This window comes from Anguilla rostrata, chromosome 6 (assembly GCF_018555375.3).
Source record: "Anguilla rostrata isolate EN2019 chromosome 6, ASM1855537v3, whole genome shotgun sequence".
In the NCBI taxonomy this organism is placed as follows: Eukaryota; Metazoa; Chordata; class Actinopteri; order Anguilliformes; family Anguillidae; genus Anguilla; species Anguilla rostrata.
Genome location: NC_057938.1, coordinates 3,052,354 through 3,078,735, shown reverse-complemented (window position 1 = coordinate 3,078,735; position 26,382 = coordinate 3,052,354). Strand labels below are relative to the sequence as shown.

Genomic DNA, 26,382 nt, shown 5'->3' with positions numbered 1-26,382 from the left:
GATAGAACAGCAGGCTGCGCAGAACTCTGTGTGTACATATGGGTACGTGTCATTGTATGTCTGTGTGCGCGTGTGTGTGTGTGTGTGTGTGTGTGTGCCTGTCTGTGTGTGTGTGTGTGTCTGTGCCTGTCTGTGTGTGTGTGTGTGTGTGTGTGTGTGTGTGTGTGTGCCTGTCTGTGTGTGTGTGTGTGTGTGTGTGCCTGTCTGTGTGTGTGTGTGTGTGTGTGCCTGTCTGTGTGGTGTGTGTGTGTGTGTGTGTGCCTGTCTGTGTGTGTGTGTGTGTGTGTGTGTGCCTGTCTCTGTGCGTGTGTGTGTGTGTGTGTTGTGTTGTGTGGTTGTGGTGTGTGTGTGTGCTGTTGTGTGTGTGTGTGTGTGTTGTGTGTGTGTGTTCCTGTCTGTGTGTGTGTGTGTGTGTGTGCCTGTCTGTGTGTGTGTGTGTATGTGTGTGTGCCTGTCTGTGTATGTGTGTGTGTGTGCCTGTCTGTGTGTGCATGTGTTTGTGCCTGTCTGTGTGTGTGCGTGTGTGGTGTGCCTGTTGTGTGTGTTGTGTGTGTGCCTGTCTGTGTGTGTGTGTGTGTGTGTGTGTGTGTGTGTGTGTCTGTCTGTGTTGTTTTGGGTAGTTTGAGTGTGTGTGTCTGTCTGTGTTGTTTTGGGTAGTTTGAGTGTCAGGGTTAGCTGCAGTGTATGGTGCTGTGCTAAATGCACACTCACTGCTCTGCGATCTGGAGAGAAAACAGAGAGGTCTCAGCGGTGTGTGTCCCTGCAGGCTGTGCTGGGGGGGGGGGGGGCAAGGGGGGGCTGATCTCAGCTGATCCACTAGGGGAGAGAGAGCGAGAGAGAGAGTGAGAGAGCAAGAGAGGGAGAAAGTAAAACAGGTGGATTGTCCCCTTTGGCATCTCGACTTGATTCAACATGTACCCACACACACACACCTACACACACACACACACACTCACACAGTAATTGCGTACGTGTGAAAAGGTGGGGGGGGGGGGCACGCAGCACATGCTGCTGGTTAACTGAAAAACCTGAGAGCCCTGCTTACACACAACGGTTTTGGCCTCTCTCCCTCCCCTCCTCCTCCTCCTTCTCCTCTCTCCTCCTCTCTCCTCCTCTCTCCTCCCTCCCTCCCTCCCTCGCTCCGTCTGAGGAGTGTCCTGCTCTGCTCCTCGTGCGGCGGGATCCGGCGATGCGCCGTCTGGCGGCGTAAATCAGGCCCGCCCCGCCTCCCGCCACACGCCCTTATATGGGCGGGCGCAACGTTCGGGCTCAGAGGGACTCTGTACCTGGGCTAGAGAGAGAGAGGGACAGGGAGGGAGGGAGGGAGAGAGTGGGACAGGGAGAAAGGGAGAGGAGGAGAGAGGGAGAGAGAGAGGGAGAGAGCGGGACAGGAAGGGAGGGAGAGAGAGGGAGAGGAGGAGAGAGGGAGAGAGAGAGAGGAGGACAGAGGGAGAGAGAGAGAGGGACAGAGAGAGAGAAGGACTGGGTGAGACAGGGAGAGAAGGAATGAGGGTGGCATTTGGGATTCTGCCAGTCACCTGGACTACAGAGAAGGACAGAGAGGGAGAGAGAGAGATAGGGGGAAAGAGAGAAAGAGGAGGAGAGAGGGAGAGAAGGATAGAGAGAGACGGAGAGAGAGGAGGAGGGGGTCAGACAGAGAGGGGGCAGAGAGAGAGAGAGAGAGAGAGAGGACAGGGGGTGAGAGAGAGCGAGAAAGAGAGAGAGAGAGCACAAGACGACGCATGCTTTTTTGACCTCTCATTGTGACTCTTAGTCCTGATTGTTTGACACAGTGAGTAGACAGTGGGGGCAGTGTGTGTTGTGACACTGGACCTGGGGACGGGGACGGGGGCAGATGGACGGGGGGGGGGGCAGTGGGGAACAGCAGCAGTGCTGTGATAATCTCATTGGCTGGAGAGGAAACAGAAGTAAAATATATAAGAAGAAGTGTTAATGTGTTTGGCGTGTTGGGTATGTGTGCTGGCTTCCCCTCTCATGTGGTGAGTCATGTGGGTGGGGGGGAGGGGTTGGCTCGAGCCAAGATTGGCTCCCTTATGCCCCGGCAGCCAATCACGTGGCCCGCTGTCTTCACCTCTGCAGAATCACACTTCCTGCGTGTGCGCGTTTTTGCTGCTGCCTACAGGAAGTGATTTAAGTTCTCGGGTTGCCCGCGCCGACGTTCTCTGGGAGGGCGGCCTTCTCTCAGAGTAACGGGCGTGAGCCGCGTGGTCCCCGCCGCGTGTGCTCCGCCCCCTAACGCCACCCTGGACGGCCCGCGTCCAGCTGCGGCCGTGACCACGCCCTGTATCTTACGCAACCGTGGCAACCGTGTCAGAAGGAGGGGAGTGCAGACGACTGGACTCAGAGAGAGAGAGAGAGAAAGAGAGAAAGAGAGAGACCTTTGATACTCCTTTATTACAACCAATCAGAGCATCAGAAAAGCCTGTATATATACTTCACTCACTCACTCACTCACTCACTCACTCACTCATACTGGCTACTATTTCACAGACACAGGATGCCTCAATGCATATTTTTGGAAAACAAACACGAGAATAATAAGGGAAATGAAAAACAAAAAGGAGAGAGAAATGTTTAATTTCATTTTTTTCATTTCAAAAACGAAAAGAGATAGAAAGATAAAGGAAGAGTACAAGAGATAGAGAGAACGACAGAGAGAAAGAGAGAGAGAGAGAGAGCATGAAAGAGAGAAAGAGAGACTACCCTATGTGGTATTAATCCACGCAGATACTCTCACAGTCAGATGTATCCCAGCATGCCCTGCCCCGGCCCTCGTTCTATCGAAATGTATTAAAATACAGCCGTGGTCCTGTGCATCGCCGTACGTGTTATTTTTAGTTGGGTAATCGACAACAGCGCCGCACATCAATTCTGAACCCACAGTTGGGCCAAGTCTGCATTTTTATGGCCGTGTCTATGACACACATCTGAGCTCGAGCTTGAACCGAAATTTTAATCTGAATTTGAAAGACGTGGCGCAACAGGACTTCTTCAACGTGTGTGTGTGTGTATGTGGGGGTGTGTGCGTGCGTGTGTATGCGCGTGTGTGTGTGTGCGCGCGCGTGCCTGTGTGTGTGTGTGTGTGTGCGTGTGTATGTGTGGGTGTGTGTGTGTGCGTGTGTTGGTGTGTGTGTGTGTGTATGTGGGGGTGTGTGCGTGCGTGTGTATGCTCGTGTGTGTGTGTGCGCGCGTGCCTGTGTGTGTGTGTGTGTGGTGTGTTGTGTGTGTGTGTGTGTGTGTGCGTGTGTGTGTGTGCGTGTGTTGGTGTGTGTGTGCGTGTGTGTATGTGTGGGTGTGTGCGTGTGTGCATGTGTTGGTGTGTGTGTGTGTGTGTGTGTGTTTCTTTCTTCTTCCTGCCTTTCTGTGGGTGCTACGCGTCTGTCTCGGAGCTGACAGGGTTGTGCTGCCGCTGGAGGATTAGGTTGTCAACACACCCTGACGGTGGATCTCAGCATTCTTGCTCACATTTATGTCGAATGCCCTCCTTCTCTCCCTCCCTCCCTCCCTCCCTCCCTCCTTCTCTCTCTCTGTCAGAGGGAAGTCTAGAGCCCACAGAACCAACAGCAGCCTGCAGTTTGTAACATTATTGGTACCGCTTTCTTTTCTCTTCTCTTCCTTTTGGTGATACCTCTCTTTTTCTCTCCGCTCTCTCCTACTGCATCACTCTGTTGCACTTTTCAGTCATCTCTCTCTGTCTCTCCCCCCCCCCCTGCCCCCCCCCCCACCCTCTCCCGTGCTCTGAATGATACAGGAGTCTGGAGGTTGTCATGTGACCCTCCAGTGTAAGTGTCTCCCTGGGCGGCGGTGGGTTGCCATGTGGAACCGCGGCGTAACCGTGGCAGCCGTAGCCGTAGCCAATCAGACGCTGATGATAATCTGTGGCATTGGCTGCCTGATTAGAGCCATGAGTGAGAGCATTGTGTCCTGTGACTCTCTGCAGGGGTCATCTGCACATGTATCAGACACATACGCACACACACGCACACAGGCACACACACACACACGGACACGCACACACACATGCACACACACGCACACACAAACACACGCACACACACAGGCACACACACACACCCACACAGACACACAAAAACACACGCACGCACACAGGCACACACTCACACACCCACACACAAAAACACACACACACACGCACACAGGCACACACACGGACACGCACACATCCACACACAAACACACGCACACACACGGACACGCACAAACCCACACATACACACACGCACACACACGCACACAGACACACACACATACAGACACACACAAACACAGGCACACACACGCACACACCCACAAAAACACACGCACGCACACAGGCACACACACACCCACACGGACACGCACACATCCACACACAAACACACGCACACACCCACACACACCCACACACACGGACACGCACACATCCACACACAAACACACGCATGCACACAGGCACACACACACCCACACACACACAAAAACACATGCTCACACTCACACACTCACACACCCACACACACACATACACACAGGCATGCACACAGGCACACACACGCACACACACACACGCGCTTGGTTGTGACTTACACAACCAAGCATATGCACATGGCCTTGTGATCAGTACTGCAGTGCTACAAATCCTAGCTCTGCATCAGCTGGGTTACCACATGTGAGTGTGTGTGCCTGTGTGTGTGTGGAGGGAGAGAGGGAGGGAGGCAGAGGGCGAGAGGTAGGGAGGCAGAGGGAGAGAGGGAGGGAGGCAGAGGGAGAGAGGGAGGGAGGCAGAGGGAGAGAGGGAAGGAGGGAGGGAGGATGCTACTCCGGAGTGTTGGGTTTGGGCTCCTCCCCCCTCTGTTCTGCAGTGGTTGCTGGTGCAGACCAGCGGACCCCTTGTGCCAGTTTGACAGGCGGAGTGTTCTGCTCCATTTCGAATGCCCCGCCCACAATAACAGGAAGTTCATTCCGAACAGGTTGCTACAATATCATTTTTGGTGGGGGGGAGGGAATCTTTGGCTCCCCTAGGCTGACGGCAGGGGGAAGCATTGCAGTTCAAGCCTGTAGCTGGCCTTGGTGTTAAAGGGTGTGGCTCACCGCACGCAGTGCCCTGTGGCCTCTCATTGGCTGTGCCTCAGCGCAGTCTGACCTCTCATTGGCTGTGCCTCAGCGCTCTCTGAGCTCTCATTGGCTGTGCCTCAGCGCTGTCTGACCTCTCATTGGCTGTGCCTCAGCGCTCTCTGAGCTCTCATTGGCTGTGCCTCAGCGCTGTCTGGCCTCTCATCGGCTGTGCCTTCTAAGCTCTGCCCCCCAAAATTCACTTCTGTCCCGTTTCTGTTTTCAAAACATTCAAACGTTTTGGTGCTCTAAAATATCCCTCTGGTCCCATTGCTGTTGTGAGTAAGGGCACTGGGACAGGAAGTGCCTTTTCTTTGGGGCGGGGGCGGGGGTGGGGGTGGGGGTGGGGGGAGTCCGGCAGTGAGAGCTTTTTTTGGCAGGGGGGAGAGGTGTTATTGACTCCAGCTGAAATATTGTTCGAGTGGTCAGCCCAGAGGCCTGACTCATCACCAGATATTTAAAGATTCCCGAAAGGTCCCGACCGCGGCGTTGTGTATCCCCCCCCCCCCGCAGACATGTGACCCCTCTCCCCTCCCCTCCGTCCAAACAGCCGGCCAATTCGCGCGTCTCCGGAGGTCGTCGTGTTACGCCTGACGCGTCACTTTCTGCTTTCGCGCTTTATACTCATTTACTTTGCGCAGCGCCCGCGGGAGCAGGCTATGTGTGATGAGGTCATTATCGCCATCGTCACCATCGTCGTCGTCATCACCATTGTGGTCATGGCCGCGCGTTACCTCTTGTTCGGCTTTGGGCCCGTTGGTTATGTGAAGCTCTGCTGGGGGGCAGAACTACCTGGGTATGGCGTCTCACGCATTACACCTTGGGGGGGGTGGAGTTTAGGCCCAGGGATGGGCGGGCACGGGGTAGGGGTGGGGCCTTAATAACTCCGGCTCAGTGAGTGCGAGAGCTCCGAGCGGTCCTGAGGAATCTCCATGGCAACAGAGCAGGTGAAGCGCAGCAGGTCGTACGGACGCGAAGCTGAGCGTCTGAGGAGACGAGTCGGGGGAGGAGCGGGACTGACTGGGGGGGGGAGGGGGGGGGAGAGGGTGCAGGTCAACCCCGCTTGGGCACAGTTGGAGGTGTAGCGATGACTCTGGGAATTGGAGCCTGAGCAGTCACGCACAGGTAACAGAGAGCACGGTCAGTCAGTTCTGAATCACACCTGTGAGAATGTAAGCAAAGGGGGGGGGGCGCAGGGGGACATTACGCTACGCTACATTCAGGCATTTAGCGGAAAGTCTTATCGCAGCAACCAACATAAACGCAGATGGAAAAGGGTCGGTCAACAAAACACACTCAGGCCCAAATCATTCGTTTCATAGCTGATAGTGGCCAGCCGTTAATACATAACTTACTGGAGAGAGAGAGAGAGAGAGAGAGAGAGAGGGAAAGAGAGAGCGAGAGAGAATAAGGGAGATGCAGACTGAGGGAAATCTGTTTATGCCTAATGGTTTTTCTCTGTGGTACTTACGTGTTTTAGAGAGGAAGCTGTGCATTATGGGTTTTTTTAATTTTATTTTTTAAATATACACACTAATGTCTGATGTCTGGAGAGTTGGGGGCTGCTTTTATATACAGACATCTGTTTATTTCCACCGTTCCGTGACCGCCCGTTATCGTTATCAGTCTGTTTGCGGTCCGAAGGTCACGTTCACGGTGTCGGACAGACTAGCAGCAGCACCTCGTCTATGCCAGGAGTCATTCAGGGTGAGGTGGAGGTGGGGATGTAGAACCGTCAGATTTCCATGTGATTGACGTTTCAGTTACGCTTCATTTCACAAGTTTTAACTCGATCGCCTAGTTCTGACATTCTTCAAATTTCCGCCGTTTATTTCTTTGCAGTTGTGCGATCCCTTCAGGGTTCAGATAAAGCATGGTATGACTTTTTTTTTTTGGTGAGTTTGAGAATTACCTTCCTTGGTGTGGTTGCTCTCCCTGACGCATTTTTTGGTCCCAGAGTCATTCTCAACGTGAAAGCACTGTATCCCCCTAACTCCCTCTGCCACTTAAATCTGGCTGGTCAGTTTATGTTTACGTGTAAGCAGCGGTCTGTTGTTGCGCTAATAATCTGTACGGGCCTCTTTTCTTTGTATGTCTGCCCGGACTTCTGTAAATAACTCTGAACGAGTGTTTGCTAACTGCTCAAATGAAAGTGTAGTCTCCATTCCTGGACAGTATGGCCATCACAGCAGGGTGTGACGGGATCAAACAGCGTCCATTTCAAACGGAGTACCCTCGGTGCCACCACAAAGTAATAATAATAATAATATTTATACCACACTTTATATTCGGCGCGCTAAAAATTACTTCCCTAAATGAAATGCAAAATGCAGTCTGTTTCAGAGCAAGTTCCTGCGCGTAGTTCTGCCAGCACACATGCTGAACCGGCGAAGTGATTAATCTTTTCCGTTTGCGTATCAAGACGCTCGCAGTGTGTTTTTTTTCATCGCCCTTTCGAACAATGCAAAAACACATTTCCGCGAGCCGCTTACTTGCTTTCTCCAGTCGGTAAGCGATAGCAGCAATAAGCCAAAAAGCTAGGCTTCGTTGGCCGGCACGGTTCCTGTCTTTCGCGGTGTACGAAAAAAAAACAAAAACCCAGAAACTAACCAAACAAGAGAAATTCAGGTGCGAGGGAACGGCGTGTCCCGTATCGAGGATGTAGCAAGCCGTGGCGTGTTTAACGTTGAACGTGCGCCCTGCGCTCTGGTACGGCGGGGTCCAAGCAGAGAGTTCACAGTGTTTTACTCACCTCTGCGAGTCTTGGGTAGGCTACCGCGCGGTGCAAAAACGGTCGACTTTGGAATGTTCGGATTCTGATTTGTTTTCGCTATGAAAGGACCTTTCCTTTTGGGCGGCTGAAAAGAAAGGGGGTAGGAGGGTGTCCCTGGGGAGTGGTGATGTACCAGACGCACGATTTAAAACCGCAGGTGAGAGGAGGAGGAGGGAAAAAAAGAGGAGAAAGTTACTGGAAATGGCCAAATTGCCTGCTTCATAATTAATGTGGGGTTAATGGCGTCATTCTGCCATCCTTCTATGACGGTGATGTGGTTGTGGTCTCACTCTGGTCATTAGGGCTGGGTGTGAGTGTGTGTTGGGGGGTGGGGCACAACACATGGCACTTAAGTGGGATATCAGTCCAACTAGCTGACATTCTGCTGCTTAGATGGTACATTCCCCTCTTCCCTCTCACTCTCTCACTATCTCTCTCTCCCCTCTGTTCCCCTCCCCTCACTCCCTGTCTTCTTCACTGCTACTGCAGGGGGAGTGTAGGTGTGTGTGTGTGTGTGTGCTTAGGCAAATTAAGTCTCGATCTTCTGTAAGTCTCCCATTGCATGCTGGGTAACCAACACTCATCAACATGTTTACTTCCTCTAGTGGCAGGCAGCCTCGTGGTTCTTCTCTCCCCCCTCCTTTCCTCTCTCTCTCTCTCCCTCTCTCCCTCCCTCCCTCCCTCCCTCTCTCTCTCTCTCTCTCTCTCTCTCACTCACTCACTGTCTCGCTCTCTTCCTCCTCAGCGCCCTGCAGTAGCATGTCCTTGGTAGGATTGTTTCGTTTTCTTTTTCTTTTTCTTTCCTTCGCCCTGTTGCTCTCAGTGTTGGTCTAGACTGCTTTGTTTTTGTGGCAGGGAGGGCTTCTGGGAAACGTATGTTTTTAGAACGGCACAGCTTGCCTCTCGTTCGCAGACGTCTCGTCATGCGATAGCCGCGAAAGTCGCGCTCCTGAAGTACGCGCGCACGTGCTGTTTAAAAGATGGCGCTCGCAGATTTCGTCAGCGCAACCAAATTAACTGGCAGATCGCTTCTGGTCTCATAAACGTAATGATGTAGATTTAATCATTTCCAAGATATTCAAAACAACGTAAAACAGAGCTGGGATACTGCTTGCACTCTCTCTCACTCCCTCTCTCTCTCTCTCGCTCTCCATCTCTCTCTCTCTCCCTCCCTCTCTCTCTCTCTCTCTCTCTCTCTCTCTCTCTCTCTCTCTCTGTCAGACCTGGCCTGCCCTGCTCTCACCTGGCTCTCAGCCCAGAATGTGTGGCTGTGAGTAAGCGCGCTCTGATTGGCTGCTGCCGACTGGGCTCGTAGAGGGGAAGTAGCCGCTCTGCCACTCTCCTCATTTCCCCTCCCCTCTTCACCCTCCTCCTTCTCTCTCTCTCTCTCTCTCTCCCTCTCTCGCTCTCTTAAACACGTTTACCAAAGCTGCCTGCGCAGTGCATGACTGTGTAAGCGATACGATGTTTCATCTGGGTTTCCTGGAGCCTGTGGAGACAGGGTGATCATGGCGAGTATGTGTGTGCGTGCGTATATATGTGCTTGTGTGTGTGTGTGTGTGTGTGTGTGCGCGCGTATATATGTGCTTGTGTGTGTGTGTGTGTGTGTGCATATATATGTGCTTGTGTGTGTGTGTGTGTGTGTGTGTGTGTGTATGAGTGCACACGCGTGTGTGTCTGCGGAAGGCACCAGGAGGGGGAGGTCTTCGTAGCGAGGGTGGCTAACGGTCTCTGGGCACCAGGAGGGGGAGGTCTTCGTAGCGAGGGTGGCTAACGGTCTCTGGGCACCAGGAGGGGAGGTCTTCGTAGCGGGGTGGCTAACGGTCTCTGGGCACCAGGAGGGGGAGGTCTTCGTAGCGAGGGTGGCTAACGGTCTCTGGGCACCAGGAGGGGGAGGTCTTCGTAGCGGGGTGGCTAACGGTCTCTGGGCACCAGGAGGGGGAGGTCTTCGTAGCGGGGGTGGCTAACGGTCTCTGGGCACCAGGAGGGGAGGTCTTCGTAGCGGGGTGGCTAACGGTCTCTGGGCACCAGGAGGGGGAGGTCTTCGTAGCGAGGGTGGCTAACGGTCTCTGGGCACCAGGAGGGGGAGGTCTTCGTAGCGAGGGTGGCTAACGGTCTCTGGGCACCAGGAGGGGGAGGTCTTCGTAGCGGGGGTGGCTAACGGTCTCTGGGCACCAGGAGGGGGAGGTCTTCGTAGCGGGGGTGGCTAACGGTCTCTGGGCACCAGGAGGGGGAGGTCTTCGTAGCGGGGTGGCTAACGGTCTCTGGGCACCAGGAGGGGAGGTCTTCGTAGCGGGGTGGCTAACGTCTCTGGGCACCAGGAGGGGAGGTCTTCGTAGCGGGGGTGGCTAACGGTCTCTGGGCACCAGGAGGGGAGGTCTTCGTAGCGAGGGTGGCTAACGGTCTCTGGGCACCAGGAGGGGGAGGTCTTCGTAGGGAGGGTGGCTAACGGTCTCTGGGCACCAGGAGGGGGAGGTCTTCGTAGCGAGGGTGGCTAACGGTCTCTGTCTCCCGCAGGTTGGTACTGAGGAAGTGCCTTTGCTAAGGTTTGCTGCTGCCGCGCCGCTTGGAACCCGCTTCCAGAACATTCTCCGCCGCTTGCCCTGCTTCCCGCCGACCCGCCGGCGAAGACGGCCCTCACCTGAGCCCCTGCGTACCTGTACACGCCCACCCCCACCGCCGCAGCGCCGAGCTCCGCCCCCCACGCGGCCAGCCCTGTCACTCAGAAAGAGGATTGTTCCGGATTCCTTCTCTCCCCCTCCAGCCGGTGAGCGGGCAGCTGTCTCTCCGGAGCTCTGGTTCTGCTCCTGGTTCTGCTCCTGGTTCTGCTCCCGGGTCAGTCGGGTTTGAGGCGAGTCGCCGGAGGAGGTTCCCCACCCCAGTCGAACCGCGGAACCCGATTCGCCGCCGTCTCCAAGGAGACAGAGACACGTGACGACCTTCGGTGACGAACGCGCCAGACGACCAAAGCAGAGGCTCCGCCCCGTTCGCCTGGATTTACGCAGCCTTCGCTCTCGAATCCACGCGTTCGCCCGCCGCTGCACCCCCCCCGCCGCACCCCCGCCCCCCCCACACCGCCGCCCTCGCTCGCGTCGCCATGGCGTCGAACATGGCGCACATGCGGGACACCAAGTGGCTGACGCTGGAGGTGTGCAGGGAGTTCCAGCGGGGCACCTGCTCCCGCTCCGATGTGGAATGTAAATTCGCGCACCCCGCCAAGAGCTGCCAGGTGGACAACGGGAGGGTCATCGCCTGCTTCGACTCCCTGAAGGTGAGCGCCGCCCTGTCCCGGGGTCAAGGGTCGTCAAAGTTTGGAGTTTATCGGCCGCTTGCTTGTGATTCACACACACACGTTGATATATGTCTGAACACAGCGTGGAGCTCCACATCACGAGCTCCATGGCAGAAAAAAAGAAAAAGTGCAGCCATTTATTCAAAGGCTATTTGGATAAATGCAGCTCCAGAACCTGCTTGTCTGGGTTTTTAAGGCTAACCTGCTGCCTGACGGATGGATGGATTGGGGTGAGAAAGGAAGGCTGTCACATTGTTAGCCCCCCCCCGCCCCCCCTCCGCCCCCCGCCCCCCCCTCGTCTCAGTGCCTTATTTTAGCGCTGGTCTGAGTCCCCCGGGCATCGTGCAGATTGCTGTTCCTTCCTGCTCTCAGCGCTCTGCCGCTGGCTTCCGTTTGGCCACGCCCCGACCCTGAGGATTATGGGTCAGCGGCGAGGGCCAGGAGTTCGAGGCTCGGCTACCGTTTCGCTGAAGCGAAGCTGAAACACCCCCCCCCCCCCCCCCCAGGTGTGGGTTAGCGGTATCCAGGGTACGATCTCCCTCCCCCCCTCCCCCCTTTCCCGCATTTTCGCCCTCGGGTTCGCTGGAAACGGTGTTGCAATCGCCGCGGCGTCGCGTTGCCATGGAGCTGCTACCACGTAGGCACTTAGGCGGGGAGCGGCAGGCTCTCTCTCTCTCTCTCTCTCTCTCTCTCTCCCTCTTCCTCCCTCTCTCTCTCTCTCTCTCTCTAATGAGCGTGGAATGCCTTCCCGCTCGCGAGGACAGCTTCTGGCCGGAGTCGTGTGCTTCCACCCCGGCCAGGTCCTGTGTAATTGTTTCCTAAAGGCTCTGGTGGTGCGGGGGTGTGTGGGGGGGTCGGGGGGTGGGGTGGGGGGGGTGGGTCGGTCAGACAGTCAGACTGAGCCGCAGACCGGTTACGTCCTCTCCCCACGACACGCAGATGAATCTGTGAATGAGTGAATGAATGGATGAGTGCATGAATGGCAGTCGAGAGGAGGAGAGAAGGCGGGGTTAAATAACTGGACGTTTGAATAAGACTTCTCAAGCGCTCTTATGAAAATGTAACAATAAAAAGAGAAGAAAGAAAGGTTGTCACATGGAAAGAAGTTTCTCTTTCTGTGAGTAAACGTGGCTCAAACGCCCCCCCCTCGCCCGGTTGCCAAAACCTTTCCACTGGTAATGAGAAGCAGATTGGCTGAAACAACCAGGCCTCAAAACCGGGGTGAGCAAAAAAAAGCTGGCGGTAGAGACAGGAAACAGGAAGTGATGCGTAAAGGCAGGACAGTTGTGTGCTCGTAGCTGCGGTTTGAGAGAGAGCATTTAAGAGAGAGAGAGAGAAAGAGAGTGAGTGAGAGAGAGTGATGACAAAGAGAGAGAGAGAGAAAGACAAAATAAACAAGAGTGGAAACATGTTTTATTTGATTCCATTTTTAAAATTTTCAACCCACAACTGGATTGTGGGATGACTGCACTATTGACCGTGTGCAGGCTGAATTAGCCTTGCTCTTCTCCACGCTCGTGTCCTCTCCCTCTCTCTCTCTCTCTCTCTCCCCCTCTCCCTCTCTCTCTCTCTCTCTCTCTCTCTCTCTCTCTCTCTCTCTCTCTCCTCTCCTCTCCTCTCCCTCCTCTCTCCTCTCTCTCCTCTCTCTCTCCTCCTCTCTCTCTCTCTCTCCCCCCGAGACGGAGGTGAGGGGTGTCCTGCTTTCCTCGGGTTTGTAAGTAGAGCATCTATCACATGCAAAGCATCATGGGACACGGAGCAGGGTGCCGCAGTTCTAAAACATCTCTCCTGCCCCATTTAAAGCCCCCCCCCCCCCTTGCGCTCGTTGGGTCACATGATGGCGAATAAAATGTGGAATATCGCGCGGCGGAAGGAACGTTGCGATAAACGTAAACATTTATTCGTTTTTTATATTACATGTGGAGGGCAGGTGGGGTTGTTTTTTTCCCCGGTGGCTGAAGCGCTGTTTTATGGCCTTTTTTCCGGAGTTGTTTTTTTTTTCATCTGAAGTATTTTGGGGTGTTTTGCTCAGTGCTGCAGAGGCTCTGAGGCTGGCTGTGTGTGGAGCACGGCCATCGCTCCCAGATCTCCGTGTGCGGCGATGTGCGGGAACAGGAAAATGCATCTTGCGCCATCGCTGAAATGGAGCGCTGTAAATGTCGAAATTTTCGTTGGAAAAGCCTTGGCGCGGTTCAAGATGTCTCACACACGCATATGCACACACACTCGCATCCACACCCGCATACACACACCTGCATGCTCCACTGACACAAACACCTGCATGTACACACGAACTCACACTTCCTGGCATGCATGCACAAACACACACGCACACACACATCCACACACACACACACACACACACGCACACACACAAGCACAAACACACACACACACACATCCACACATCCACACACACACACACACACACACACACACACAAACACAAACACACACACACGCACACAGACACAGACACACACTTCCTCAAACACACACACACACACACATCCAACACACACACACACACAGACACACAGACACACACTTCCTCACACACACACACACACATCCAACACACACACACACACACAGACACACACTTTCTCACACACACACACACGCGCCAGCTGATGCACGTATGTGAGCACAATGATAAACTTTCGCAGCTACGGAGTGCTGGGGGAGGTGAGGTCATTAGGATTATTAATACCAGGCTGAGGTTGGTGAGCGGTTTCCCTGGGCCCTGTGTGGAGCTGAATGAATGAGGGAGGAGGGGGAGGGGCTCTGCCTCCGTGGTGTAAATATTTAGGCAGGATTAGAGAGCGCGGAGGTGTCCCTGCCCCCGCCCGGGGTCGCATGCCTAACGCTCCGTTAGGAATGCCCCCGAAATCCACCTGCCGCGCCCCCCCCCCCCGACGCCGGACCCAGTCGAAGGCCGGCTTCCTGGTCCGGGGGTCGAGGGTCACCCCTGCATTGCATCAAAGGCGTTCCAGGAAGGAGGACAGGAAGTGGTGCTCCGTTACAATCGGAGGAAGAGAGATGAAGAGAGAGGGGTGGGTGGGGGGGTGTAGAAAATGGTACTTCCTGTCACAGCGATCGTTAGAGATAAGAACATGGCGGTGCAGCGGTATAGGCTGTGCTCACAGCTGCGCCTCTGTGTGTGGTTAGGACATTGGGGGGGGGGGCATAAGGGCGCACAGAGGGGGTTACAGGGGGTACAGGGGCAGACGGGGGGGACAGAGGGGCACATGGGGGGCACAGATGGCACGGGGCACAGAGGGGCGCAGTGGGACACAGAGGGACACAGGGGCACAGGGATTACAGGGACAGACAGGGACATACAGGGGGCACAGGGACACAGGGACACACAGGGACATACAGGGGGCACAGGGACACAGGGACACACAGGGACACACAGGGACATACAGGGGGCACAGGGGTTACAGGGACACACAGGGACATACAGGGGGCACAGGGACACGCAGGGACACACAGGGGGCACACAGGGACACACAGGGAGCACAGGGACACAGGGACACACAGGGACACAGGGGACACAGGGACACACAAGGGGCACAGGGACACACAGGGACACAGGGGACACAGGGGGCACAGTGAGAGATGACTGTGCTCTGAGCGTCTGTGCTGTTGTTCCCGGCTGGCAGAGGGCAAGGTGTGCCTGGATGTGCTGAGTGTCAGTCCCACTGACTGATTAGAGTGTGGGAGAGGCTGCTGACTGCAGTCAAATCACCCTGTGTGTGTGTGTGTGTGTGTGTGAGAGAGAGAGTCTGTGTGTTTATGCGTGTGTGTGTGTGTGTGAGAGAGATGATCTGTGTGTTTAGGCATGTGTGTGTGTGTGTGTGTGTGTGTGTGTCTGTGTGTTTGTGTGTGTGAGTGTGTTTGTGTGTGAGAGTCTGTGTGTGTGTGTGTGTGTGTGTGTGTGAGAGAGAGAGAGTCTGTGTGTTTATGCATGTGTGTGTGTGTGTGTGTGAGAGAGAGAGTCTGTGTGTTTATGCATGTGTGTGTGTGTGTGTGTGTGTGTGTGTGTGTGTTTATACTGGATGATTCTATCAATTCTTCTTTTTCATCTGCTAAACAATGCAGTGGTGTCACGCTCACACACACACACACACACAACAGCTCTTCAAGATAAAGTCAACAGAGAGAAGCCAGCTCCACACACTTTCACTCTCTCAAACAAACACACACACACGCACATACACTTTCACTCTCTCAAACAAACACACACACACACACACTTTCACTCTCTCAAACACACACACACGTGCACACATGCGCGCACACACACACACATAGACACACACTTTCACTTCCAACACACACACACACACACACACACTCTCCCTCCCTGCTCTGTGTGCAGTGACTCAGAGCAGCAGAAGCTGGGTGTGGTGGGCTCTGCCGGTACATACGTGTCCGGCCATTAGGATGTTATGAGCTGAGCAGCACAATCCAGGAGGAATGCAGGACTGAACCACACAGCACTGCTGGGTTTGCTGTGAGTGAACATGCGCAACGGTGTCACACACACACACACACACACACACACACACACACACACCACGATGACACACACACACACACACACACACACACACACACACACACGACAGGGACACACACACACACACACACACACACAGAACCATGGACACACACACACACACACACACACACACACAGAACCATGGACACACACACACACACACACAGAACGATGGACACACACACACACACACACACACACATCTGCACTTCAATCCCACAAATGGATCCAAGTCAATAAAAGTATTGTGTTTGCTCTGTACATAGTCTATAGGTCGAACGGTTGGTTGCCATGGAGGTGCTGTTGGCCGGTGTACAGGAAAGCTTGCGCGGCTGATGGGCGTGGATAATAATGGTGCCGCTGTCACTTTCTCGCCTCTGTCACAATGGTGCCACGCTGCCATCGCGTTGTCATAACGTTGCCATGGTCGCCGCAGGCTGTGTTGCCTGGACACAGGATTCACAGGAGGGACGTAGGGTCTGCTTCTGGGGCTGGTGGCTGCTGGGTCCTGCTCTGGGCCGTTCGATGGCCGCACAGCCTCGCACCCCTGCTGTTTCTGAGAAGCACTCTTTTCCTTTCCTTTTCTTTCATTGCCTCTACTCTCCCCTCCCGTCCTCTCCTTTCTCCTTCCCTTATCTCCTCTTCCCTCCTGTCCTCTCCTCTGCTCTACTCCTCTCATCTCTCCCCCCCTCCTCTCCTCTCCTCTCCTTTCCTCTCCTCTCCTTTCTCCTTCCCTTATCTCCTCTTCCCTCCTGTCCTCTCCTCTGCTCTACTCCTCTCATCTCTCCTCCCCTCCTCTCCTCTCCTCTCCTTTCCTCTCCTCTCCTTTCTTCTCCCCTCATCTCCTCATCCTCTCCTCTTTCCTCCCTTCCTCTCCTCTCCTCTCCCCTCTTCTCTTCTGTCCTCCTCCTCCTCTCCTCCTCTCTTCTTCTCTCGTAGTGTCAACAGGCAGCTTTTAAAAAAAAATGGCCTGATAACCCCAGAGAGCCGTGAGTGGGGACTGTGGACCCCCCCCGCCCCCCCCCCCCCCTCTGTTTTTAAGCTATGAGGCTTAAGTGCCGTCGCAGTACAGGAGGCGAGCCCCTTGAGATGGACTTCCTGTTTAAAGTGAGGTCGTGACCTCTGAATCGGGGGGGGGGCGGTGTTTAGTGGTCGCACAGTGGGAATGTCTGAATTCAGCGACCGAAGCGATAACTCCTGGTTTAACCTCCGGATACCGAGAAGATAAAAACAGTTTGAATAATCACATTGACGTAATGCAGGTGCCGTGGGACGACAAAAACACACGTTGCAGTGAAAATGTTTTCAGAAATATCATTCGTTTCATTTTTTATTGAACATCCCTCGTAGTGTATGTTTCAGCATGGTGTAGGCCTAACGTGTGGTTCTTGAGTTTACGACCAGATACTAGTATCCCCCAACTGGGTGGGTGTGTGTGTGTGTGCGCATGTGAGTTGTGTGTGTGTGTGTGTGTGTGTGTGTGTGAGTGTGGTGTGTGTGTAGTGTGGTGAGATGCGTGAGTGTGTGTGTGTGTGTGTGTGTGTTGTGTGTGTGTGTGTGTGAGTGTAAGAGTGTGTGTGTGTGTGTAAGAGTGCGTGAGTGTGTGTGTGTGTGTGTGAGTGTAAGAGTGTGTGTGTGTGTGTAAGAGTGCGTGAGTGTGTGTGTGTGTGTGTGAGTGTAAGAGTGTGTGTGTGTGTGTGTGTGTGTGTGCATGTGTGTGTGTGTGTGTGTGTGTGTGAGTGTAAGAGTGTGTGTGTGTGTGTAAGAGTGCGTGAGTGTGTGTGTGTGTGTGAGTGTAAGAGTGTGTGTGTGTGTGTGTGCGTGTGTGTATGTGAGTGTGTGTGTGTGTGTGTGTGTGTGTGTGTGTTAGTGTGTGTGAGTGTGTGTGTGTGTGTGTTAGTGTGTGTGAGTGTGTGTGTGTGTGAGTGTAAGAGTGTGTGTGTGTGTGTGTAAGAGTGAGTGTGTGTGTGTGTGTGTGTGAGTGTTAGTGTGTGTGAGTGTGTGTGTGAGTGTAAGAGTGTGTGTGTGTGAGTGTAAGTGTGTGTGAGTGTAAGTGTGTGTGAGTGTAAGTGTGTGTGTGTGTGAGTGTGTGTGTGTGTGTGTGCGCATGTGAGCATGTGTGAGTGTGTGTAAGTGTGTGTGAGTGTATGCGCATGCATGTGTTTGCGCGTGTTTACGTGCGTATGAGCATGTTGGGGGGGGCTGGTTTATGTTACATTATGTTTGAGACGACGCTGGATAACAGCTAACCGCGGCGAGACATTCTTGTCATTTTCTGTTGTGAGTCCCATCTCCTCTAAATGCTAATCGGGACAGAGGGAGCAGTCTCTTCCACGCACCGGCGGTGCGACCCTGATTAGATTCCCTCCCTTCCTGTGTCAACAGTCCTTTTGGGCCCACGAGGAAAAAAACGGAAAAACAACAGCGCTGAACCGCCGGGCTGCTCTGGGCGGGGCGCGTCAGCCACGCCGAGGGGCCGTGCGATGCGCGATTCGATAAAACCGCCCCCCCTTCCCCCCGAGGGCGGAGGGGAGAGGGAAGAGTTGACGTTTGTTAAAGCACTTTGTGAGTCTAAATGAATCACGACAACGGCAAAAAAAACAACAAAAAAAAACGGAAAACAGACAGAAGGCCCCATTGATCCGATGTCCCCGGCGTTTAAGAACAGGGTCTTTTGTCCCCTGTAGGGTTAGAGGGGAGAGCAGAGCTTCAGGCCTGCTATTAACCCATTAAAGTGTGAGGTCACAAACACGCGATTGGAATATTACTGAACTGAACATTCTTGGTGCTGGTGTAGCAATCGCTGCTGTTGACTGGTAGCACTGGAAGTTCTGGAACGCTGACTTGGAATTTCGAGAACACCTTCCGGGAAGAGCCGGGTCTGCAAAGGGTTAAAGTGTCGTTTTGGCCCATTATTGTAAGAAATCTGGCCAAAATGGAGGTACATTTCGTCCAGTATGATTTTTCATTGATGACAAGCATTGCACTGTTTATTCTCTAAAAAAAGGACACTGAAGCGCACATTATGCCACTGAGTTCACAGAGGCAAATACTTTACATTTCGGATTGCCATTGTTGCCATTTTAATTAGTGTTTTTTCAATTATTCCATTTACTTACCTACCTAAGCACGTTTAACCGGGTTTTCCAACATGATTTGTAAGAGTGGGCTGACAAAGTCCTGCCTAGTGCACCCCAATACCTCAGTCCCCCCCCCCCCCCACCCCCCCCCCCACACACACACACACACACCCAGGCCCCACTCTGCAGGCTGCTGCACAAGGAGTGAAGTCAGATTCCTGAACTGAACTCCAGATCTGTTCGCCCTTGTTTTCATTTGCCTCGTTGTTGAAACGAGGACAGAATACCGCAGACTGGCGACCATGCTAATATTTACTACATGTTTCTTTCTGCTTGGGGCCGGGGGGGTGGGGGGTGGGGGGTGGTGCGGTCATTGAACTTGGCTGTTGAATGTAAGCTGTGGTTGGAAAAGGCTGGCAAAAATCTGGACGGTTCTGAGCTGCGCTGTGACTCTCCAGCAAAACTGGGGTGCAGTCACATGCCCTTGACGTGACCTTGACGTGACCTTGGCTGGGGACAGTGTCGGGATCAGGGAGGCATGGGGAGCAGAAACGTGCACGGTGGATATGTGGTCATTTCGCTCTCAGTTTTACCTACCGTTATTATTTTAACAAAACATTGTCATATTTATAATGTTTAACTTGTGCATAGTTATAGTTATTATATTTTTGTTCGGTATTACACTATACTTTATACATGTTGTATACTTAATATGTTACAGTAGAACACACAGCTATTGGGAGAATACTGACTGTGTCCGTCTATCCATGAAGTCCGACCCCGAGAAGTCGTTATTTTGGGAGCGTTGCGTTATCCGGGGGAAAGGAGCAGCGTTTTCGAGAAGGAGCAGAAGAATGGCAGTTAAACTGCGTCCATTACATTACATTGCATTGCATTGCAGTGCATTGCATTGCATTACAGGCATTTGGCAGACGCTCTTATCCAGAGCGACGTACAACAAAGTGTATAACCGTAACCAGGGACAAGTGTGCTGAAAACCCCAGAGGGAAGTACAGGTCCAAGTGCAGGGAGCGACCGCGTAGTTTAACTTGGAGCCTGAAGGTTAAGTCCCAGCTAAACGGCACGGGAACGCCGGGCAGTTCGGAACGCCGGGCAGCTCGGAACGCCGGGCTTTTTCCCACCTGGAAAACACCGGCAGGCCAGCAGATAGCTGAGCTCACAGATAGACGCCCTGACTTCCTGTCTTCCTGTCTTCCTGACTTCCTGTCTTCCTGTCGGTTAGTTTACACAGCGCGATGCCCGCAGAGGCGGCCATTTTAAGCAGCGCTTGTTTGCTGAGTACAGGAAGCGAGAGAGGTCGCGCTGGGCCAGTCCCGTTTCCGTACTGTTTGTCTGTGTGTGTGTGTGTGTGTGTGTATGCATTCTGTGTGTGTGAGTGTGTGTGTGTATGCATTCTGTGTGTGTGTGTGTGTGTGTGTATGCATTCTGTGTGTGTGTGTGTGTGTATGCATTCTGTGTGTGTGTGTGCTCTGTGAGTATGCTTGTTCTGTGTGTGTGTGTGTGTGTGTGTTCTGTGTGTATGAATGTTTGTGTGTGTATGTTCTGTGAGTATGTATATTTTGTGTGTGTGTGTGTGTGTATGTGTTTTGTGTGTATGAATGTTTGTGTGTGTGTGTGTGTGTTCTGTGTGTATGAATGTTTGTGTGTGTATGTTCTGTGAGTGTGGATATTCTGTGTGTGTGTGTGTATGTGTTTTGTGTGTATGAATGTTTGTGTGTGTGTGTGTGTGTTCTATGTGTATGAATGTTTGTGTGTGTATGTTCTGTGAGTGTGGATATTCTGTGTGTATGTGTGTATGTGTTTTGTGTGTATGCATGTTTGTGTGTGTGTCTGTTATCTGTGTGTAGTGCTGGGTTTTCTGTACAGTTTGAACTCACTGAGATCACTGTGACCTCAGACAGCCTGCTCTTGCTGAAAGTCCGCTCTGACTGCCTGACAGCCTCCACTCCATCCAGGCACAGACAGCTCACCCCCCCACCGTCCCCCAACACACACACATGTCCCTGGGTGTCCTGTAATTGAATGATAGCTGCAAATAGCTCACACATTCACTGGGGGTCGGAGTTTAAATATGCCTGCCCCCCCCACAACCCACCCCCACCCCCTAGCCACCCGAATCGTTCCTACAAGCTGGCAGCTGAAAGCCAATGTCTGGACAGTGCAGTTCTGCCTGTTATGGCAAGGCATGGGTCGGAGTTGTAGCATGCCAGTAACGCACACGCCCTGCAATTCCCCCCCCCCCCCACCTGTTAGAAATGTCACTGCGCTGAATGCTGGTGGGATGGCCCGGGTGTTCCCTGGTCCCACTGCCCCCCCCCCCCCCACGGGAGGAGAGCGTTTGGGGTGGGCTGACGGGGACGGTGATGCTAGCGGGGGTGTGGGGGTGCGGGGTGAGTGAGAGTGTGTCTTTGTGCTCAGTGTCTGTCAGTGCTCTTCCCCTGCTGCATATACTGTCCCCTTATCAGTCTGGAGAGACAATGAAACACACACTCACACACACACACATACACACACACACACACTCACACACACACACAGACATACACACACACACACTCACACACACACACAGACATACACACACACAACACAACACAACACATACACTCACACACACACACAGACATACACACACACAACACAACACAACACATACACACACACACACAACACAACACAACACATACACACACACACACAAACACAAACATACACACACACACACACACAGACATACACACACATAACACAACACATACACACACACGCACACACACACACACAGTGAGTAGAAGGCATGGATCTGTTACTGATGACACTCATTAAGACATAGTTAACTGCTAATCTTTCTCCCCATTACTCACTTGCACTCTGCCTCTCCCTATCTATCTCTCTTTCCCTCAATATCTCTCTTCCTCAATTTTTCATTCTCTCTCTCTTTTCTCTCTCTCCCTCTGAAACAAAAATCTGTATATGCATGAGCCCCCCAGAACCAGAAGGCCCTTCCCGCCCCCCTCTTTCTCTCTCTATCTCCTATTGTTCTGTCTCCCAATTTCAATTTCAGGGTACTTCATTGCCGTGGCATAACACCGTGTTGCCAAATGCACAACAGCAGAAATAACAAACAGTTACATAATTCGAATCAAAGTGGGACGGAGTTATAGCAGACCGACGCTTTGTTAATTTAACTACACGATAAAGGTAAAAGCCATTGAGCGAGCATTGTTTTTGTCTTTATCATGCGGTCGACTAATAAAGCATTTTTCTATACTAAGCTGGAACGAAAGAGATTTTTACACTTTTGACTTTTTGATCCTTCCTTCACTGGCCTGCACCCTGGAGAATAGCACCACTGGGCGCAGGATACCGTCTCTAAACAGTGTCTTTATTCGTTTAAAATTCCCAAAAACAACTTAAAACCACACATTCCTTTAAAAGCAAAAAAAAAAATAAAATCACGTTTAGTGTGGCAATGACTCGTTGATCTCTGGATGGACTCTTGATTGCTCTGTGATGGACTCGAGCTGGATGGACTCTGTTGATTGGCTCTTGAGACTTGTTGATTGCTCTGTATGACCTGTTATTGGCTCTGTTGATGGACTCTGTTGATTGGCTCTGGTGATGGACTCTGTTGATTGGCTCTGGTGATGGACTCTGTTGATTGGCTCTGGTGATGGACTCTGTTGATTGGCTCTGGTGATGGACTCTGTTGTTTGGGGGTGGTGGTTGTGACCCGGTCGCACGTGGAGGTGCCGATTTGGAAGAAACCTGGGCGTGCCCGTTTGTGCCCTTCCTGTTCTTTTCCAGTCACCGCCTCCGCTTTCCCTAGAAAGGGGGAAATGGCTGGGAAAGTATTCCCCAAACAATGTGAGTGATTTTAGTGGCGACGAGGGAGGGCGGGAGGACCTCGGGAAACGTGCTGTCAGACTCAGCGATAATGAAACCTTATCCTGCTCTATCTCTTCCGTCCTACACGGGACGGTCCTCATGTTTCTGTCACATCCACGGACGCTGACAGCCTGATTCCCCCCCCTCCGCCCCCGACCCCCCCCCCTCCCTCCTGCCTCCATACCCGCACTGTCTGGTTCTATAAATCCCTGCTAGGAGTTAGGAATCCCGTGAAAAGGTTCTCTCCTCATTAAGAAAGTCCTCTCTGGCATCAGGCGCACCTTTGCACAGAAATGCTTAGCATCCTTTTTTTTAACCTTGAGGTTATGAGAGAGGTCACCATACCTTATTTTCCCTCCCCATACCTCACTTCCTGTCCAAAATACCTCAGTTCCAGCCCCCATACCTCACTTCCTGTCCCACATACCTCACTTCCTGTCCCACACACCTCAGTTCCAGCCCCCAAACCTCACTTCCTGTCCCACATACCTCAGTTCCAGCCCCCATACCTCACTTCCTGTCCCACATACCTCAGTTCCAGCCCCCATACCTCACTTCATGTCCCACATACCTCAGTTCCAGCCCACATACCTCAGTTCCAGCCCCCATACCTCACTTCCTGTCCCACATACCTCACTTCCTGTTCCACATACCTCACTTCCTGCCTCACAGCTTTGATCACTGCCTCTTCCCATACCTACACCACAGATATTATTTAGGACTATCCAGGTTGGCTCATATGTTCCTTCCATTCTCCCTGTTTCTTAACGACAGGAGTGTTTGGTAAGAAACGGGAGTTTATTTTGGTGATTTAGAAGGTCTGCTGGTGCAGTACTGCACTTGGTTATGAATTTTCAGAAGTTCTGCCAGAATGGAGTGCATCAGTGTCAATGGAAGGGAGAGAGAACTTTCTCAATGCTAAGAATAGGGGATCAAGCATCTGGTTTGTCTGTTATAATATCTGTGGCCACGCACAGGCAGAGAGTGGGAGAAAAAAGAGTGGAGAGGGAGAGGGAGAAGAGGGAAAGAGAGAGTGAAAGAGGGAGAGGAAGAGGGAAAGAGAGGGAGGGGAAGAAGACGGAGAGAAAGAGTAGAAGAGAGGGAGAAGAAGGAGAGGAAGAGTGAAATAGCAGAAGAGAGAGGAGAGGGAGAGAAAGAGTCAAAGAGAGGGAGAGGGAGTGGAAGGCGAATAAAAGTGAAAGAGCAGGAGAGAGAGAGAAAAGGGAGAAGAAGAGACAAGAGCGAACAGGCTTCTCTTTACAGTTCTCCAGCTCTGAAGTATTAAAAAAACCCTGTTGCTACGACACCACAGTGGTAATATTTATTCAAAGCTGTGTCCACAGGAGATGTGCTCAGTGGATGTATAGTGAGAGCCGGTTCTGGCCAGGTCCTGGCAATGCATGAATTAGCCCCGGACGCAAACCCGCAACTCCAGCCTTCCTGTCCTCTCCGACCTGCCATCTTGCCACAATATAAAATCTTGGCACATCGACCCCCACGCCCCCCCGCAAAAAAAAAAAATGTCCTCCCCCCCCCTCCCCTGTCTGCATCAGCCTTTTTAAAAAATTATTATTAACTGTTATCCAGGCTGGGATATCCAGGCCGCTGTCTCTGATTGGTCAAGTCCGCTGGAATGTCTGGAGCCTCGTCTTGGCCCTTCAACCTTCCCCAAATGAGGGTAACTCCAAGATGCGGTGGCATGAGCGAGCTCCTGGCTGTTTGGTGTTTGCTTTATTCGCCTGTGTTGTCTTTTTAAGGACACGGATCTCTGCTGAAGTGGAGGCGGGGCCACTGGCGCCAGTGGCTCCACCCCTCTGACTCACAGGGAATGGAATCCTTGTTTCTTGGCAACCAACCTACTCATTCTCAGAAAGAGAGCAAAAAAAAAAAAAAAAAATGGAAGGAGAAATCGAGCCTGCATTTTATCTGTCGATTCTGTTGGAATTAAATATTGGTATAAATTTGTATCACGTTCTCAAGTGACACAGTGTTTCAAGCACTGGATTGCAAAAGGGTCTTATTTCAAAAGATAGTATCATGATGGATTTTATTCAGTATTTTATTAATTTGTATACCTACCCATGAGATTATTTTTTTAGAATAAGTGCTTTCAAATTTACGATCAGCTGTCTCGCTCTCCGAAGAGTGAGCACATTTTATATTATATAAAATATCTGCAAAGTAAAAGCCCCTACTTGCTTCTACCAGAGAATCAGTCTTAAAATGATTCATTTAATTTCATGTTAAATTATCAGGTTCATTCATTGTTGGAGATGTGAAACTACATAACGCTGCAGAAAGCTGAATTATAGATATGGCCTGCCGGTCAGGCAACAGACAGCTGATTTAATACCTGGTATGAGGAACCAGGTGACTTGAGTCCCAGTGGTGCTGGTCCTGGCTAAAATGGGGTTGCTGTTGTGTCCTTGAGCTGGGTTCTTTGACCCAAATAACTTCCGTAAAAATATGCCCTTGGACTCCGGCAGCCGCTGACCAAATACATGATGGAATATGTAACTGCAAACGTTTCAAAAATAACTGAAGTAACTGAAAAATAACTGTCACTGTAATGCTCGGATTAAAATCTGGAAAAACTAGACTGTAGGACTGAATACCATTGAGCCCTGTCTCATTTTTAGGAATTTTATTTTATAGATCAGAGACAGAGACAGACACGGGGGAGGGAGAGAGAGAGAGAGAAAGAGAGAGAGAGAGAGGAATTGTGAATTCGGAACAGCTGCTCTCTGGAAGGGAGAGCTGGGGGACGCAGGGGAGGAGAGTAGCACTGAAAGAGTCTGGCTCCTCGCAGAAGCTCTGCTTGAGAAACACTGCGTTTCACAATCTATTAGATTTATAACCTGGAGCCTGAGTACAAGGACATGTCTGCTGCTGACCCTTCATCTGTGTGTGTGCGTGTGTGTGTGTGTGTGTGTGCGTGTGTGTGTGTGTGTGTTTCTTACTTCACGTTTGATAGCTTGGCCTAAAAAATGCCCTCCTCCCCGGACAGGACTCTTGCTTTCGCGTCGGACCGCGTCGCCCGCACGTGATTGGCTGGGAAGCGGTCACGTGACGTCGAATGCGCTCGCTCAGCACATTCCACAGACCGTGGGGCTTATCGGCGCCGTGCCCGGGGCCAGGGACCCGTCGCGGGTCCACCAGCGCAGTATAGCCTGGGCGCTAGCTAGCGCTGGGGGGGGGGGGGGGCAGAAATGCTAATGAGGGAGACTGGGCTTGGCACACAGAGCGCTAATGGGCTAGCGCTAATGCTAATTTATCCCGATGAATGGGGCTACCATTGACCCGCTCCGACCGAACGCCTGCAGATTGCTGGCGTGTTCGGAATGCCGTGTGAAAGCGCGCGTGTCATCGAACGGCCGTTGGGGCAAAGCGATTTCTCCCTGGCTTCCAGTGATTGTTTTTCTTAATTTTTATTTTTTTATTTTTTTTGTGGTAAATTGAATTAGGGACTAAAAGCTTTTTTTTCCCCCTCCCTGAGAGCTCTAAGTGGTTAAGTGTTTTTCTCATGTTAATTGAGCTGAGTAACAGGAACGCGTCGATTTGCCAGGCTGTCTGTCTGTTTCGAAATCCTGTGTCTGTGTCTGTTTGTCTGTCTGTCGGTCTCTCT

The 26,382-nt window shown here is 52.4% G+C and overlaps 1 protein-coding gene across 24 annotated transcripts in view; it reads left to right on the top strand.

Moving 5' to 3' along the window:
- The window catches only part of LOC135258220 (muscleblind-like protein 1), a 55,666-nt gene that overhangs the window by 7,132 nt on the left and 22,152 nt on the right, over positions 1–26,382 (top strand). For 21 of the 24 annotated variants that reach the window (XR_010330906.1, XR_010330905.1, XR_010330904.1 and 18 more), the window contains exon 2: positions 10,424–11,177. Coding sequence is in view for 21 of the 24 variants with exons in the window: in XM_064341552.1 (XP_064197622.1) it covers positions 11,004–11,177 (174 nt within the window). In the remaining 3 variants the exon portion in view is untranslated. Of the gene's footprint in view, positions 1–8,649; positions 8,675–9,392; positions 9,422–10,423; positions 11,178–26,382 lie in introns of those variants that run through there. The other 3 variants (XM_064341539.1, XM_064341538.1, XM_064341537.1) reach the window with 3 other exon arrangements.